The 16,479-nt window shown below is 35.2% G+C and overlaps 1 protein-coding gene and 1 long non-coding RNA gene across 9 annotated transcripts in view; both read left to right on the top strand.

Moving 5' to 3' along the window:
- The window catches only part of LOC6033013 (ankyrin repeat domain-containing protein 12), a 103,287-nt gene that overhangs the window by 53,803 nt on the left and 33,005 nt on the right, over window positions 1-16,479 (top strand). For 5 of the 8 annotated variants that reach the window (XR_005277411.1, XM_038255372.1, XM_038255352.1 and 2 more), the window contains exon 2: window positions 874-1,637. The exons of 1 other annotated variant lie outside the window; for it this stretch is intronic. Coding sequence is in view for 6 of the 7 variants with exons in the window: in XM_038255372.1 (XP_038111300.1) it covers window positions 1,167-1,637 (471 nt within the window). In the remaining variant the exon portion in view is untranslated. Of the gene's footprint in view, window positions 1-771; window positions 1,638-16,479 lie in introns of all 8 variants that reach the window. 2 more of the 8 variants (XM_038255365.1, XM_038255360.1) reach the window with 2 other exon arrangements.
- Window positions 2,273-2,700, top strand: LOC119767251. Its single transcript, XR_005277417.1, has 3 exons — window positions 2,273-2,436; window positions 2,502-2,581; window positions 2,644-2,700. It is a non-coding gene; the product is annotated as an uncharacterized LOC119767251 (long non-coding RNA).

The following is a 16,479-nucleotide window of genomic DNA, read 5'->3' as shown; positions in this document are numbered from 1 at the left end:
TTTCACTTGAAATATTTCATAGGCGTCCGAAGCAACGGGAAGGCAAAGTAGAAATTTATGGTTTCGATTTCCTTAAATTCTAGCAAATTTTTATATAAACGATCGATTGTTTTGATGTTAACAGCTTATTGGAGACCTAAAGAATGCCATTCACTAACATTTCAGTCCAAATTTGTGCGATTCATAAGTAAAATCGAGTGTCCGGAATTCGAAGCTAAAGTGTCCGGATTTCGAATCAGTTTTTATCAGTGTCCGGGATTCGAAGCACAACAAGTCATTTTAATTTTAAAATTCTGATAAAAAAATTGTTATAAAAGACACATTTTGCATGCATTTTCTTGAAACTGACTGTTTATACTACATCCTGATGATATTTCTACATTTCCAACTTATTACATGATTTTTTGCCAGTTATAACAAAAATGATATGTTACTAAGTGTCTGGATTTCGAATCATGACGTTATTAATGGACAAATAAAAAACTAAAACACACAAAAGGTAATAAATATCTTTCATAAATTTTTTTTTTTTTTTTTGAGCGGGATCAACTGAAAGCTAAACATCCGGCTTCAAAAAAGAATATATATATAACTGAAGTAGTCATAACTTAAGACAGGGTTGTCAGATTTTAAATATTTTGGACACGTGGACTTTCATATGGATTTGTTAAAAAATAATTGCAACATAACAAAGTACTAAAAACATTCATTAAAAATTTAGTAAAAATAAGAATATTTTTAAGGAACAAAATTTCGTTTTTCTATGCATAGCTATTTCTATCGCCCATAAATTGAGGACAGAAAGCTCCATCAACTTCTCTGAGGTGATGGCTAGGCAAATATTGTGTTCATAAAGGTCGTGATATTTATCAGGAAGAAAACCGCATCATTCAGCGGCAGCAGCAACGAAAACAACTGCCATAACCATAAAGCCCCGTGGCTGCGGCAGTGTTGCATTGCCCTGGCAAAGTTTGAAGAGTTGTGAGTGCGTTTAAAATAGAGTCGACCACCGGCCACCACTGACAAAGTGCAACGAATTTCGCAGTGCAATTTACTGCCAGTGTATTTGTGTGTAGATTTCCCCCTCTTTGTGTGTGTGTGCCTTAAATCCACCTCCTCCTAAACCAACACACCGCGAAGATGAAAAGTTCGAGCCCGTTGAATAAATGGAGGCGAAGAGTAGTAAATTCCGTGGCCACCCTCCACCCTCCACGTCCCACGACCACGTCGTGCCGTTGAAGGCTCCACCGCTGCAGTCCTCGCTTGCGTCGGCGACCTCGCGGAAGAATCGCGGTGGTCCTGCGGCGGCCGTCCGCCATACGGTCAAGTTTAAGGAGCAGTCCGACCAGGACATCCTCGTGGTCACGGTAGAGCCGCCGTCACCACTCAGCCCCAGTCCAGAACCGCGCTTCCACCTGCCGCCGGTTCCTCCCCCACCCACGGGGACTCCCCACCCGCAAGTGAGCGCGAAAAAGTCCAAAACAAGTGCAAAAAAGGCCACCGACAACGAGTCCACCACCAGGAGGAAGGCCGTCCCCGTTGGCCATAAGCCGCGGCTTTCGGAAGGATGCACTTCGTTGATGTACGCCTGCCAGCAGGGGCTTACCGAGGAAATTGTTAAGGAGCTGCGCGAAAAGGTGAGAGCATTGGGAAGGGAAAGGTGAACATGCAGATAAATTGGAAAGTTTCACAAGGGATTTCCTCAGAGGTTTTATTTATGCTATGTTTTCTCTGATCGATATTTCAGAATATTTTTTTTTCTTATGCTGAGAGGCATGATTTAATTTTGAGTGATTTTAAAATTAACAACACTGTAAAAAAATAAGTTGTTTTTTCGGCTCAGCAGTCAGAGACAAATTCAAAAACTTGTAGTTTTTTCTTTTTTATTCCGACGTTTCGACGCAATATGCGGTCTTCTTCAGGGGATTCTGTAGGGACATTAACAAAAACATAGCAAATACGAAAATCATCAAGTCAAAATAATACAAATCTTACAGAAAATACAGTTTTCATGTCCGGGGGCTTTTTAGCTAAAGCTGCATTTGTCAGGGAAGGTAGAAGACCGAGATCCTGGACCAACATCGAGCCAAACCTGCCCTGGAAATTCTAGAAATGTGTCATATTTTCACTACGGATCAAACTGTCAACAAAAGGAGCGATGTTGATGGTTTGAGTTCGATTTATGGTGGAATTTTGCATTTGGTAAGAACGAAGAAACGAAAGCCAAAACCAAAACAATACACGAATGTCAGGGAAGAAGAGCAAGATTAGTACTGTTCGTCTAGATAACATCCAGCAGTACCCACACGACCTTGCATGCAAGTTGCATGCAAAGTTTTGTCTGTCTAGTTTTTCTATTTGTCGGTTAGTCTTGAGGTGATATTGCTCCGTGTTCGTTGTTGATCGAAGATTTAGCTGTTTGGGCGCTCCAGAACAGTAATTATGTTAGTGTTTTCCACTTTTTGCAACTAACTTAACACATTTTCTGGTCATGTTCACAGCGCCTTTTGATGCTACCTTCCCTGACAAATGCAGCTTTAGCTAAAAAGCCCCCGGACATGAAAACTGTATTTTCTGTAAGGTTTGTATTATATTGACTTGATGATTTTCGTATTTGCTATGTTTTTGTTAATGTCCCAACAGAATCCCCTGAAGAAGACCGCATATTGCGTCAAAACGTCGGAATAAAAAAGAAAAAACTACAAGTTTTTGAATTTGTCTCTGACTGCTGAGCCGAAAAAACAACCTAATTGTGTAATACAGTCGAGAACAACGTTTCAGTAAAAAAATAACTTATTATTATATCTGGGAATGAGTAAATCTTTACAGTAAGAAAAAAGTGTAACTTTGCCCCAAAAATTTGTAAATTTATCGATTCACTGTTTCAGTCTAAATTAATGTAAAATAACATCATAAAATAGGTACACCTTTTTTTAAAAATCTGTATTGATTCAAAAAATCATAACTCGGTCAAACATAATTTGCCCGTTCTGGAAATTTCTAAAAAGTTGCCATTTGAAATCCCCTAGAACATATTGTAGTCCTTATCTATACCTACAACATTGCCGAAGACGCCAAATCGATCAAAAAAATCTCAAAAGATAAAGATTTTTGAATTTTCATTCATCATTTTTGTATGGACAGCTGCCAAATTTGTATGGAAAATTATATGGACAAACTAATAATGCAAAATGGCTTCTTTAGGTATACCGAAGGCACCAAAAAAAAGTATCAGCCGGATTAAAAAATACAAAAAAAAAACGAATGACCAAAAGCTCAGAGAATTGCCCTGCAAAATTTTCAGGCAACTTTGATTAACAGTAAATTTTAATTGCAACCTTTAATTTAAAAATATGATTGAATATGTCAAAAATTATTGAAAATATTAAAATTTCAACATAAAATTCAGTTTTCTGACATATTTATGTCACTTATTACTGTTTTGAAATCAAAACAATCATGAAAACAAAGGAAATTTAAAACAATTTCTTAAAAATCAGGTAAATTTATTAGGAATGCCGAATTTTTGTTACGGCTCATCAGAGCCTTACCTAGGGTCCACGGCGCCCTTGGCAAAGCATCAATTTGGCGCCCCTCCAAATTTTTCATCATTTTGATATGTTTACTTAAATTTTCAGCGATTGCTTCAAAGAGTTTTAATAATATAATGGTAATTGATTGAATAAATATAACAGCTAAAAAATCCAACCACAATTTAATTCTTTGATGAATATTCAAATTAATGTTTTATTATTTTTAAACCATTTCAATCGATTTATATCTTTCCAATACAAATAGGTTGTAACGAAAAGGTGCTTTAGGATTAATGTTGACTGAAAATAGTAGAGTGTTGTTTTATCGATTTAAACAGAATTTGATCTGACCTAGCTTAAATTTCATTGAATCAGCATTTTCCTGCATTCCTGAAAAAATAGTTTAACTGATTAGAAAATGGACTCCTTTTCAAACTGGTTTTTGGATGGATTCTTTTTGAAACTATTTTTTTTTCAGTTTATTTTTGAAAACAATATTTCTCTTCTCTGTGACTGTGTTTTTTGATTGATATAAAATTCCTAAAATTAGTTTTTTGAAAATTCATAGCTTCAAACAAAGGCAATTAGTTTTTACCTTTTTAACACATTGAAATTTTTTGTGTTTATTTTTCGACATCTAAAGTTTCTTAAAATTTTGTACACCCAAAATTCAGAGTCGAGATAATCGTTCTCTCAAAATTTATTAAGGGCTCAGTGCCTAAATCGATAGAATAATGGTACCAACTCACACCATCATAACAAATGAGTTCATTCGTTAATTGAATCAATAAATCTCCAACAAGTGTCATACATCGACTTCTGACTTCTCCTTGGTCACCAAGCTGCGGTGGCCGAGGCAGCTAAGTCATTGGATTGGTTTGTCAAAGGTCTCTGGTTCGATTCCCGTTGTCGACACTTTTGGTTTTTTGTTTGACGGATGAACTTTTTTTGCAAATGAACCTCGAGAGAATATTTCTATCGCCCATCTCGAGCTGTGTTCTCTGCGTCCGTAAATGGTACCACTATTCTCTCGACTCGAGACCATCATTCTCTCAGACTAGCGCTGCCAGTTTTGGGTGTATAAAAACCATTACAAACTAATAGAGGGTGACGAGCGGGGATTCCCGGGAAATCGAAAAAAAAATTGAAAATTCGAAATTGTTCAGAACATCGGGTGTTTAATGTAAGATGTTCAAGTTCGAATGAACCAATGATTCTCTTATCTTCTAATTAAGAAAGTGTAAATTTTAACTTATTAAAAATTCCAATAACTATAATTGGGAAAACTTAAAATAATGTGGACCCCAAAATTAACCTTAAAGCATACTTAGCAGTTAGCCACAAGAAGAAAGTCTAATTTTTCATATCCTCTTTCAAGCATAGCAATTCTTATAATCCATTTTTTTTATTCTTATTATTTTAATTTAGCTGTATCAAGGTAATTTCCTTTTTTGATGTCATGGAGTAATTTTGTGTTTCGCTTAAACCTCAATATTAAATTATATCTTAGAAAAAAAACTCTGGAAATCTTTGTAAAGTCCGCCAAATGTGTACATTCGGGTTTTCCGGATCACTATTTCTTCAATGCATATTAACAGTTTTAAAAAAGAAAAAAAAATAAAATTGTTGTTTGGGAAATTATATATTAGCTATTTTGTTATTTCACAAAAATCTAATAACAAGTACATACAAGTTGTATTGCAGATTCAGAAAAAAATCAAGAAGGAGATCATAGTTCCCAAAAATAATGAGGCTACTAAATAACGTTTCATTAAATAAGCATGAATAAATCGTAACTGAATTCATTGAAAAGAAACACATTTATAACTTTTCTTTATACATTACTGGCACTATTGGCATAGTTATAAACACTACCAGGTCCCGGGAATTCCCGGGAAATTTCCAAATTCAACTCTCGATTCCCGGGAAATTGAAAATCTCGAGAATAGTCACCCTCTACACACAAAGCTTTTAGAACCGTTTGTGTAAATGTGAAAATTTAGGCGAAATTACACTGGATAGCCCAACACATGGAATCCATGAAATAAAAAAATGTATGTGAAAGATAAGCAACTTTATACATTCCATTAAAACAAAACAAAACAAAAATTTTCAAGGAAAATGTTACTAACATTCTTCAAATTATTTACCCTAGAAGCAAAATTAAGTGGAACTTTGTGTTTTCCCAAAAAATATTGCTGTTTTTGGAGTTGGAATTTTGCTTTGGTTTAAATTCTAATGGGTCCGCGATAATGGTGTTTCCGCAAATCAAAATTATACAAGAAATTGTATAATATTTTACTTTTACGACTAAAAAGTTGATGGGCATGCCAATCTATGCAACTTTGTCGAAGACACCCAAATTTTACTTTTTCACTCTTGCTACAAGCAATTGAATACAAGCAGCAGAATATAATATATTTATTGCAATTTATGTGTTCTTAAAAAACCAATATTTTTATGTTGAAAAAAAAATATTTTGCTAGAAATTTAACAAAAATCAAAGCATTTTTTGTGTAAGAAATATTCAATTTAAACTCTTCAGTATTTCGAAAACGTAGGCCAATCTCAACGCACAAGTTTGCATTTAAAACGATAAAAATATCTCAAATGCCATTTTCCTTAAATTTGAAATATCTTATTCTTTTTATTTCAGATTTTCAATAGAAATGTGTAAATTTCAATTAAATAGCTGATTATATAAAAAAAAATACTTCAAAACATAAAAAAGCTTGATGGTTCCTAAATCCTGATGCTGGAAAAAATTGTGAAATTTAAATTGAATTTTATATACTGTAGTTGGAATATAAAATCTCTAGCTATTTCAAAGAATTGTTATAAAACCCTGAAATTTTTGCCACTTGAGCGCCCCCTTTGATAAATGAATTGAGAGAATTTAATTTTAAATTTAATTCTGGTATCATCGTTTTCGGCGCCCCCCAAGGGCTGGCGCCCTTGGCGGTCACCAACTGCGCCAACCCCTAGGTACGGCGCTGCGGCTCATCCAAATTTTAACACATACAGTGTTGAAATTGTAGTAACAAAATGATTATTTTTTTTAAAGCGAGTCGTATATTTATCCACGAGTCGCGTACAATTTAATTTGTGATTTCGTAAAACATTTTTATAAAGAATATAGAGGCTGTAAAAGTTTTGCACATTGTGTTTTGTTTTTCGTTTAATTCATCACATTAATTAATTTCCCTGTGGTAGAATACTCCAGCATGGATTCAATGTTATTTTATCAACAAGATCAAATCACCAGTAACTGGAAGCATACATTGTTTAAAACAATTTTACGTACATCAGAGCTCCACCAGAAGTAATCCTACTCAAATCACATAATCTGCTCTTGCAATTAGACGGCAAAACCTGCCCCTCAATAATTCATCCTAAGCTCATCGCAATCGTCTAATGCGTCCGAAACAACAACAGAATCAACAAGCACCTCGAAAAGATTTCAACTCGATTGAATCCGATCTCCAGTCATCCGCTGCCAAAGGTGACCATCGAGGTTGATTAAATTAATCCGGATCGAGTCCGGAATTCGGAATATTGTTTCGTTTCTTTTGTCCGTTTCCGGGGGGGAAGGAGGGGGGGGGGACGCCGGAATTAACTCAACAACATCATTTAGCAATCTTTTTTAAGGGGGAGACAAGGGCTGGGGTTGAATCAATTTCCAGCTTTGAAACTAGGGAAGCTTGTTTCTTGCCTGTGGTCCAATGTTCTGTACCCGTATTTTAGCTCTGTTTTAGGATGGGGGTTGAGAAACTAAGACCCAGAGAAAGAGCCTTTTCCCAAAACTATTAGACCACTGGGACAGAATTTATCCGAAAGCATTCCGATTGCGGTGACAGCAGCGCCCAAGCTCTGGAGGAGGAAAATTGGGAGGATGCCAAAGGGGGGCAAAATGGGCCCAAAAGTACGTGCCGAAGCCATTATGTCAATTGGTTTAGGAGGTTTGATTCTACGGGTGGAACCATGGCAAAGGGACAAATCCTACGTGTTCATCTCGAACCGTACCATAGAGTGAGGGGGTATTCCACGTGGACACTCCCGGTGGTGAACTCCCCAAAATGGTTTGTGTGGGAGTGTTGGCTTTTCCCACAACACCCATTTTTGGAGGTTTGCCACAACCAACACTTTGGCTCGGTTGCTGCTGCTGCGAAAGGTCGGTGGTGGTGCCACGTGGAACGTGTATTCACACGCACATGTGTGAGTACATTCATACATCGGTTCTGGCGTGTGTACATTAAATCCGAACCACATTTATGCGGCTATGGGCCGGACGGGACACCTCAGTCAACGGTTTGAGGGAGAGCCTTAGGGAGACACACACACATTTGGTTGGTAAGGAAGGGAAAATGCACGAAAATGTGAAGAACAAACTAGTGCAGGTGAACTCGATAGGGTCTGTAGAACAGTTTTAAGTTGATAACATTTAATTTCGATTCTCAGATTACCTTGCTTTTCAAGAGTTTTGGTGAAAAAGTTTAAAATAAATCAGGGGATATCTCAAAACATAAACTAACACTGCCAAAAAAAACTTATGCAATCAATCCTTGATTGTTAGGAATCGGTTTAGAATATATTTTAAAAACATTAATTGAAAAAAAATAACCTTCAGAAATTTTTCCTTTCTGGACCACAGACCATGAACCACGACCATGACAGGACAATAAATTTCAAAAATTAAATTATCGTATTTTGGGAATCCAACTTTTAGTAAATAAAACTTAATAAAGAAATGAAAAATTTATTAAAATGTATTTTTTTTTCCTAAACCGTCCTTATTATAATCTACAACATTCCCAAAGCCATCAAATTGATCAGAATATACCATCTCGAGATACAGATTTTCATATATTTACGAACACAGCCGTTGCCCCGATCCCTGTTCGATTTGCGTGAAACTTTGTCCTAAGGGGTAACTTTTGTCCCTGATCACGAATCCGAGGTCCATTTTTTCGATATCTCGTGACGCAGGGGCGGTACGACCCCTTTCATTTTTGAACATGCGAAAAAAGAGGTTTTTTTTCAATAATTAGCAGTTTGAAACGGTGATGAGATAGACATTTTGTGTCAGAGGGATTTTTAAGTAAAAATAGACGCCCGATTTGATGGCGTACTCAGAATTCCTTAGAAACGTATTTTTCATAAAATAAACACTAAAAAGTTTTAAAAACATTCCCATTTTCCGTTACTCGATTGTAAAATTTTGGAACATGAGCAACTCTCTACGAAATCGGCCGATTTCGACCATTTTTTATTTTTTTGTATTTTTTTATTTGACTTAAACTTTTTGGGGGCCTTCCCTATGACCAAATAAGCTATTTTGCGTCATTGGTTCACCCATACAAGTCTCCATACAATTTTGTAGTGCGTCCATCCCGGGAATTCCCGGGACAAAAATCCCGGGATTTTTCCAAAACCGGAAATTCCCGAATCCCGGGAATTTTCATAATTTGTCCCGGGAATTCCCGAAATTGATAAAAATCTAATTATGTTCTGTAAATTCAGATTTGGTTGTAGAAATAGATGAACAGTTGAATACATAGTAATCGATACGAATTTTAAAGCATTAAAATTCGTTTTCGGCATATCTCAGCTTTGATATGGCTTATTAGGGAAAATTGAATTATTTTTATTTCACAGTTCCCCAAAATGCCTGGCGCTTTTAATATTATCTATTTAATTTTATGTTTTTTTTAAAGACTGGGTATTTTATTTTTATTAAGGATTTTAAATTTAAAAAAATATCATCTTAAATTATTTTTCATCAAACACCGGAATCTGAGGCAAATCACGAAAAAATTTACGAATTAAGACAGCTATTTAAGTCCGATTTCCAAATTTATTGCTTTGGAATCACTTGTACCTTTTCAGCCTGTAGTCCTGATTTTTCCAAGTTGGCGGTAGTAACTTAAAGATTTTTAGTAAAATATGTTTTATGTAAAATAAGACAATCAAACATATCTGAAATTTTACATTGACTGGTATCATTTTATTTCTAGAGTTTTTGTGTTAAAAGGTCCTATACTGCCCATGTTCGCATAAATGTCCCATATGCAAAAAAAGCAAGCAGAGAAAAATGCATTTGAAGTTTGTCCCACACATAAGGTAACGTGTTAAGTTTTCACTAAAAAACTGGATTTCTTCCTGATTTCTAGAACAAAGTACTGGATAGGCTTTTCTGAAAGATCTCGCGATTCTGAACAAAACTGCATCAATAACTCAAAAACGATGAAAATGCATATGGGACATTTAAGCGATCAGGATATAAAAAACTTATAGGACCTTTTTTAAAAAAAAAACTCTGGTTTTGTTGTCGCTTCTCGTTTTTTTACGTTTTTCAAAAAAAATCAAGCTTTTCTAGTAATGGAATATAAAAAATATATAAATGAAATATATTTATAAAACACTTATTTAATTTGAATCACATTAAAATTGAAATTTGTTGTTTTTTTTTTTAATCCAAAGCACAGCACGAAAAAAATAATTTGAGTTATTTAAAAACTGTCGTCTTTGTTTAGATTGAAGTGTAAACTGTCGCCAATAAACGTATCAAATATTATGAAAACATAGATTTTATGACTGCTTCAAAAATTTCCCGGGATCCCGGGAATTCCCGGGATTTCAAAAATATTTTTCCCGTTTCCCGGGAAATTCAAAACCCGGGAAATTTGGACGCCCTACAATTTTGGCTGCTGTCTATACAAAAATGGTATGAAAATATTCAAACAGCTGCAACTTTTGAGTGGATTTTCGGCAAAGTTATTGAGGACTTTTGAGAAAAAATAGGTACACGGAAAACAAAATTTACAGATTTTTTAATCAACTTTTTTTTTTGCTAAAACTCATTTTCCCAAAATTGATTTTTGATTTTCGAGATTTTTTGATATGTTTTAGGGGACAAAAATCCGCAACTTTTGAGCCATAGAGAAACATGGTCAAAGAATCTACCGCCGAGTTATGAATTTTTGAAAAAACAGTGATTTTTGGAAAAAAAAATCGAAGTTTCGTGCAAAAACATGTTTGATATTATATTTAAATGCAAAATTGAATTTGCAATCGAAAAGTGCTGTACAGATTTTTTGATAAAGGGCTCCGTTTTCAAGATATAGCCACCGAAAGTTTGATTTTACAATATATTTGCAGTTTTTCAATTTTTCAAAATAGTGACCATAAGTGACCATTTCTAAAAATATATTTTTTTTTAGAAGTTCAGAAAATTTGCTATAAAGTTGTCTGAGAGACATTGAAGATTGGACCTCGGGTTGCTGAGATAGAGCCGCTTTAAGAAAAAGAAACACAAAAATTGAAGTTTTCTAAGTCTCACCAAAATAACCCACCATTTTGTAATGACGATATCTCAGCAAATAATGGTCCGATAAGCAATGTTAATACATGAAACATTCGTGAAATTTTCCGATCTTTTCGATAAAAATACCTTGAAAATTTTTAAATCAAGACTAACACTTTAAAAGGGCCAAACATCTTGTACTACGCCCATTTTAAAAATTTTAATTTTTTTTTTCAATTTTTAAAAATTGAAAAACTGCAAATATTTCGCTAAAATCAAACTTTCGGTGGCTATATCTTGAAAACGGAGCCCTTTATCAAAAAATCTGTAAAGTAATTTTCGATTGCAATTCAATTTTGCAACGGCCTAACTATGATTTAAAAAAATACGTGGCAATTTGAACGCATTTGTCATGGTTTTTGAAAAAAATATAATATTTTTTATGAAAACAGATCATTTTCCAGTAATTTGCAAATCGCGAGTTATAAACGATTTTTTGGATTTTTTTGTTGTTTGAAAACAATGTTCCTGATACAAAAACCTATCGAAATCTGGGTGAGCCCGAAGGGATCATAAATAAACCACTTGGACACTTTTTTTAATGATCTCAAGTTTCATAACATATCTCCATTTATAGAACAATTTCTAATTTTCCCTTCACTCGAATTCCTCTCCTTTTTACCCTTTTCATCTAAAATTATAACAAGAAACCGATTCCCACCGTCTGGCCAGCCCCAAACAAGGAAAAGCTGAGTAAGAGGTTTGTCTGTTTTATTCCGAAAAAAAAATCGGCTTAGAGACCCTTTACCCCGCTTTCATTCCCGACCACCCTTTTCTCCTCCTGTTTCGGATTCTTTCACGAGCAACGCGCACCCAACATTTACGACGTCTTATCTATTAAAGTAAAATTTTCCAAAGACCCCGCTCTCGGGCAAGATTTTCAATTTTCCTCTCCGTTCAGGCGGCAAACTGATATTAGTTCGCCCTCTCATTTGGAATTAGGACGGGCCCACCACCTTCTCCAAGAAGTCATGGAGTGAGGGGAGCTAATTTCGGTATTGCACAGTAAACACAACTGTAGTTTTGAAAAACAGTTTTAGTTGACTGTTTTCCAAGTTTTTTTGGGCCTTGAGAAAAGTAGTGTTGTTAAAGTTTTTTTTAATCATTTAATTTTTTTTCTTGTGTCGAATGGTCTTGTTTCTGTTAGTGCAAGACAGCGTTCTAGGAAATTCGAATGCTGGCCTCAGTAATTTGTAACCGGACCATTCCTGACCACATTCTTGACTAAAGCTGCCCAAAAAAAGTCTATGAAAGGACGATGCGCCTCAATGCGAGCAGACGATGTGAATGTTTCATTCTACAAATTGATAAAGTTGTTAGGGCATTGGAATGGAAAAGAGAGAAAAAAAGGGGTTTTCGTCCTTTCGGAACTCCTCGACGGCAGAACAATGCGAAACTCTATGAAAAAGTTCGACTTCATGGCGCAAAGTTAGATTGAAAATTCCTGCACAGAAAATTTGATTCGATAGACGTTTGATTTTGAAATCTGTGGTGAATCAGTGATGGGACTATTTGTCCCCAATCCTAAACTTTCCCACAATTGCTTTCACAGCAAAAATTATTACTATTCACGAGATGGAAATCCCTCAGCTGACACCGAAGCACTTTCCCACAAAACACGCAAAACCGCCAGTAAATGGCAAAAGCATCAGCGAAAAAAATAACAATCATAAAAGCGGATTATCTAACATCCTCCCTTCCTCCTCCTCCTCTCGCTGATTTGACCAACAGCTGAACATTCCCAATAATCGCCATAATCACCAAAGTCATCATCTTTTCCCAAAACCTATCGAGACACAATAAATTACGTGTTTGCCCCCCTCCGCACCACCGAAAGCCATTCATCCTCAGAAAAGTCAGCGATTTTCCTTTTCCGATAACGAAAGGAAAAATCATTTCAATGGCCGCCTCTCCTGGTTCGATGTTTTCCTCGCCAAAATTCGCGAGGGAGCAAGCACATCGAAAGTTGACCCAAATTTTCGTCTGTTTTGAGACCTTCCAGGATTACGCAATGAGAATGGGTGTGGTGAGGGGCGTGAAGATTATATCAAAGTTTGCATTATTTATTTATGCCAGGAATCTGCCAGGAGTTGAAATTTTCGGTTGACAAAAAAGCAACTTCTGACTCTTCTGAACATTTCTGTTCGCTGTCAACAGCACTCTGAAAGGTCCCCCGACGGGGCAGAGGTCGTCCCATTTGGGCAATTTCCCAGGCCACTGGCAAATAGGCGGCCTTTTGCATTTTTCTTGGAACGAGTGGATCTGGGAAAAAATAACTTGGGCTGTTTCCATTTTGAAAGTGTTGTTTTAATTTGTAAAAAAAATGTTTCAAAAATGCAAAATAAATGTAAATATTTATAAAAAATGGCACAAATCTAATATATTTTTGTTTTGTCTTGGCTTTTGCCTTAGTTTGAGAAATTTTAAAAAGTCAAATTTACAGAGAGAGGTCTGAGATTTCAAAAGAGTGTCCACGTGATTTATGGATGGTCCCTATAAGCAGTGTTCGGCCCAATCGCCCAGTCCCTACGTTGTGCTCTAACTCTTTGCGGGACTGCCGGAACCAACGACTTACGAACGACGGCGGAGCTTCATTGGCGATGGTGGACGAAGACGTTTCTCACCGTAAATGAAACAAGGTGATTCCTCGGTCAACGAGAGGCCACTTGCCTTCTCGAAGGTTCAACACAGAGGATTTTATTATCACAATTTTACAATACAAGAAACCTAACAGACATTTAAACACATTTATTTCCGAAAAAGATCAAAGAAAATGTTTAAAAAACAACTGTAAACATTAAAATTATTAAAAAAAGTAATTCTGATGCACATTTTTCATATCAATTACATAAATAGTTGACCTAAGCAAAACAATAGATTTGTTTACAGTTGCTGATAAAACTACGCATGTTTATTTTCAAAAAATGTTTTGTTATTGATTTATACTTATAAAATATCATTTCAAACATTGATTATAATGCTTCTGTTAAGAACAATTAACTATAGTTTGTTATTAATTATGATTTCTTACGGCTTCAGCATTTTTGATACATTTAACATGAAAACAGCTATATTTATACTCATAATTGAAAAAAATATACAATTAGGTTGAGTACAACAAGCATTCATTGTATGTTTAAGAGAAACTTTTGCTTAAATACACAGTTTCTTCATTTTTGAAGGTTAAATTAACAGGGGGCCACTTTTGGAAAAGTTTGGATTTTCGTTGTCCTATAATGGACCCCCCTAATTTTTGCTTGAAAATGAGCAGTTCTTCGCTTTTTTTTAGTATAGTTCCTTAAACTTACATTATTTCGACTTACTGAAGTTAAATAACCAGTCAAAAAATGATTGGATAGTTAATTCAATCATAAAATAGAAATGCTGTTTTGTTGTGAAAATGCTAGTGGCCATGTCTGATTTTAGATGTCGAACTCAAAACACTTATTTTGGCAAAAAGGACAATTCAATGTCAGTCAACATTGCTTTAAATCATGCTGAACATGCCAAATAAAAGATTTATAGACAACAACACGCTTGAAATTGGGATTTTATTGATTTTTTCATCAAAAACCCTTCAGAGGGTACACTATAGGAAAGGGGTCCACTAATGGATAACGTACCCTAAACAATTACATTCATGACAGACTGTACTGTCAGCCTACTAGCGCTCCCAGCGGTCAATGAGGGAAACACTGCGTTACCGGGGGGTAATACAAATTATGCTATTATAGGGTCCGCGACCCAATAAGCAGTTCTTTGAAAAATATTAAAATTTGATAATTTTATCAAAAAAAAAATAATTCCGGGAAATTTTGAATTTTCAAAGCATAATCCACTATAATTATTTGAGAGAATTTTTTGTCAGGTTTTTTTCTTAAATAAAAAAAAATCTGATTCAAAAAAAGCTGTTTTGCATTATTTGGTGTCTTTGGAAAAGATATAATTGTTTGAAGAAATATTGGCTTTAAGAATGAATCGAAAATTTACCCGGAAAAGCTTCCTTCAATCATAATTCGATTATGTAAAATTTAATTTGGAATCAAGAAGTATTTTTGTGAACAATGGATGAAATGCACCGTTTTTAATATGAAGCTACTATTTAGTTAAAATTTTTAGAAAATAATGTATTTTTCAAGTAGGCACCATTGAAATGAAATTATTAACATTAAAAATAGGATCAATAGTATCATCTATCCAGAATTGGGAATTTAGTGGAAAGCTTGGAAAATAGTACACCCAAAACTGGCAGCGCTAGTCCGAGAGAATGATGGTCTCGAGTCGAGAGAATAGTGGTACCATTCACGGACGCAGAGAACACAGCTCGAGATGGGCGATAGAACTATTCTCTCGAGGTTCGTTTGCAAAAAAAAGTTCATCCGTCAAACAAAAAACCAAAAATGTCGACAACGGGAATCGAACCAGAGACCTTTGACAAACCAATCCATTGACTTAGCTGCCTCGGCCACCGCAGCTTGGTGACCAAGGAGAAGTCAGAAGTCGATGTATGACACTTGTTGGAGATTTATTCATTCAACTAACGAATGAACTCATTTGTTATGATGGTGTGAGTTGGTACCATTATTCTATCGATTTTGGCACTGAGCCCTCAATAAATTTTGAGAGAACGATTATCTCGATTCTAAATTTTGGGTGTAGTTTATGCAACGTTGCAAAAAGAAGATTTTTTCAGCACGAGTCGTACATAATAAGAGGAGTGCTGAAAAAATCAAGTATTGCAACGAGTTTCTTACAACTATTTTTGCAATTCCCCTTTTGAACCCTTATTGAAAAATTTGACTTTTTGATACTAGTGCCAAAAAAATCAACCATTCACTGCCGTTTTACGGCGATATGATGTATACGCCATTTTGGACATTTTCAATTTTATTGTACAGTCTGATAAATAATCTTAAAAGTTACCTCCTGACGAAAGAATTTTTCAAAAAACTGCTCTGGGGCCCATTTTATTAAGCAAACAAACAATGATGTATACGCCAATTTTACTCATCATGATGTATGTATACATTTAGAATTGATAGAAGTCAAATTCAATACTGTTTGAATGTTGAATTATTGGACCAAATCAAGACTGGGCAATATATTATTACATTATTGATTAATCTTAACCCCCCCCCCCCCCTTAAAGTATCCCCGTGGACAATTCATTAAGGGATCCGGTCAGTAGTCAAAATAGCTGGCACAATACATATAGCTAGCTTTGATCGAGCAATGTATACATACATCATGGGAAGGAAAAGTAGTGATTTTTTTTGCTATTTTTTCGGCCAAATGATGTTTGTGGTTTAAAATCGTAGAGAATAGGAAAAAACAAGAAATTTTGTAGGGGCCACACTTTTATTGTACTTTTGAACAGTTTCTACAGAGCAGACCTTAAATTAGTCATTTTAAATTGAAAAAAATGAACAATAACAGAAAATCCTGTCTACAGCAAAACCACCTCAATGGCGTATACATCATATCGCCGTAAAACGGCAGTTCAGCACCCATTTTAGTGCTGCAAAGTAGAACTTTTCAGCACTGGTTTTGAAAGATATTAATTTTCCATTCTGTTTTTTTTGT

Source organism: Culex quinquefasciatus, chromosome 1, assembly GCF_015732765.1.
Source record: "Culex quinquefasciatus strain JHB chromosome 1, VPISU_Cqui_1.0_pri_paternal, whole genome shotgun sequence".
Lineage (NCBI taxonomy): Eukaryota > Metazoa > Arthropoda > Insecta > Diptera > Culicidae > Culex > Culex quinquefasciatus.
This window is presented reverse-complemented; position numbering and strand designations above follow the sequence as displayed.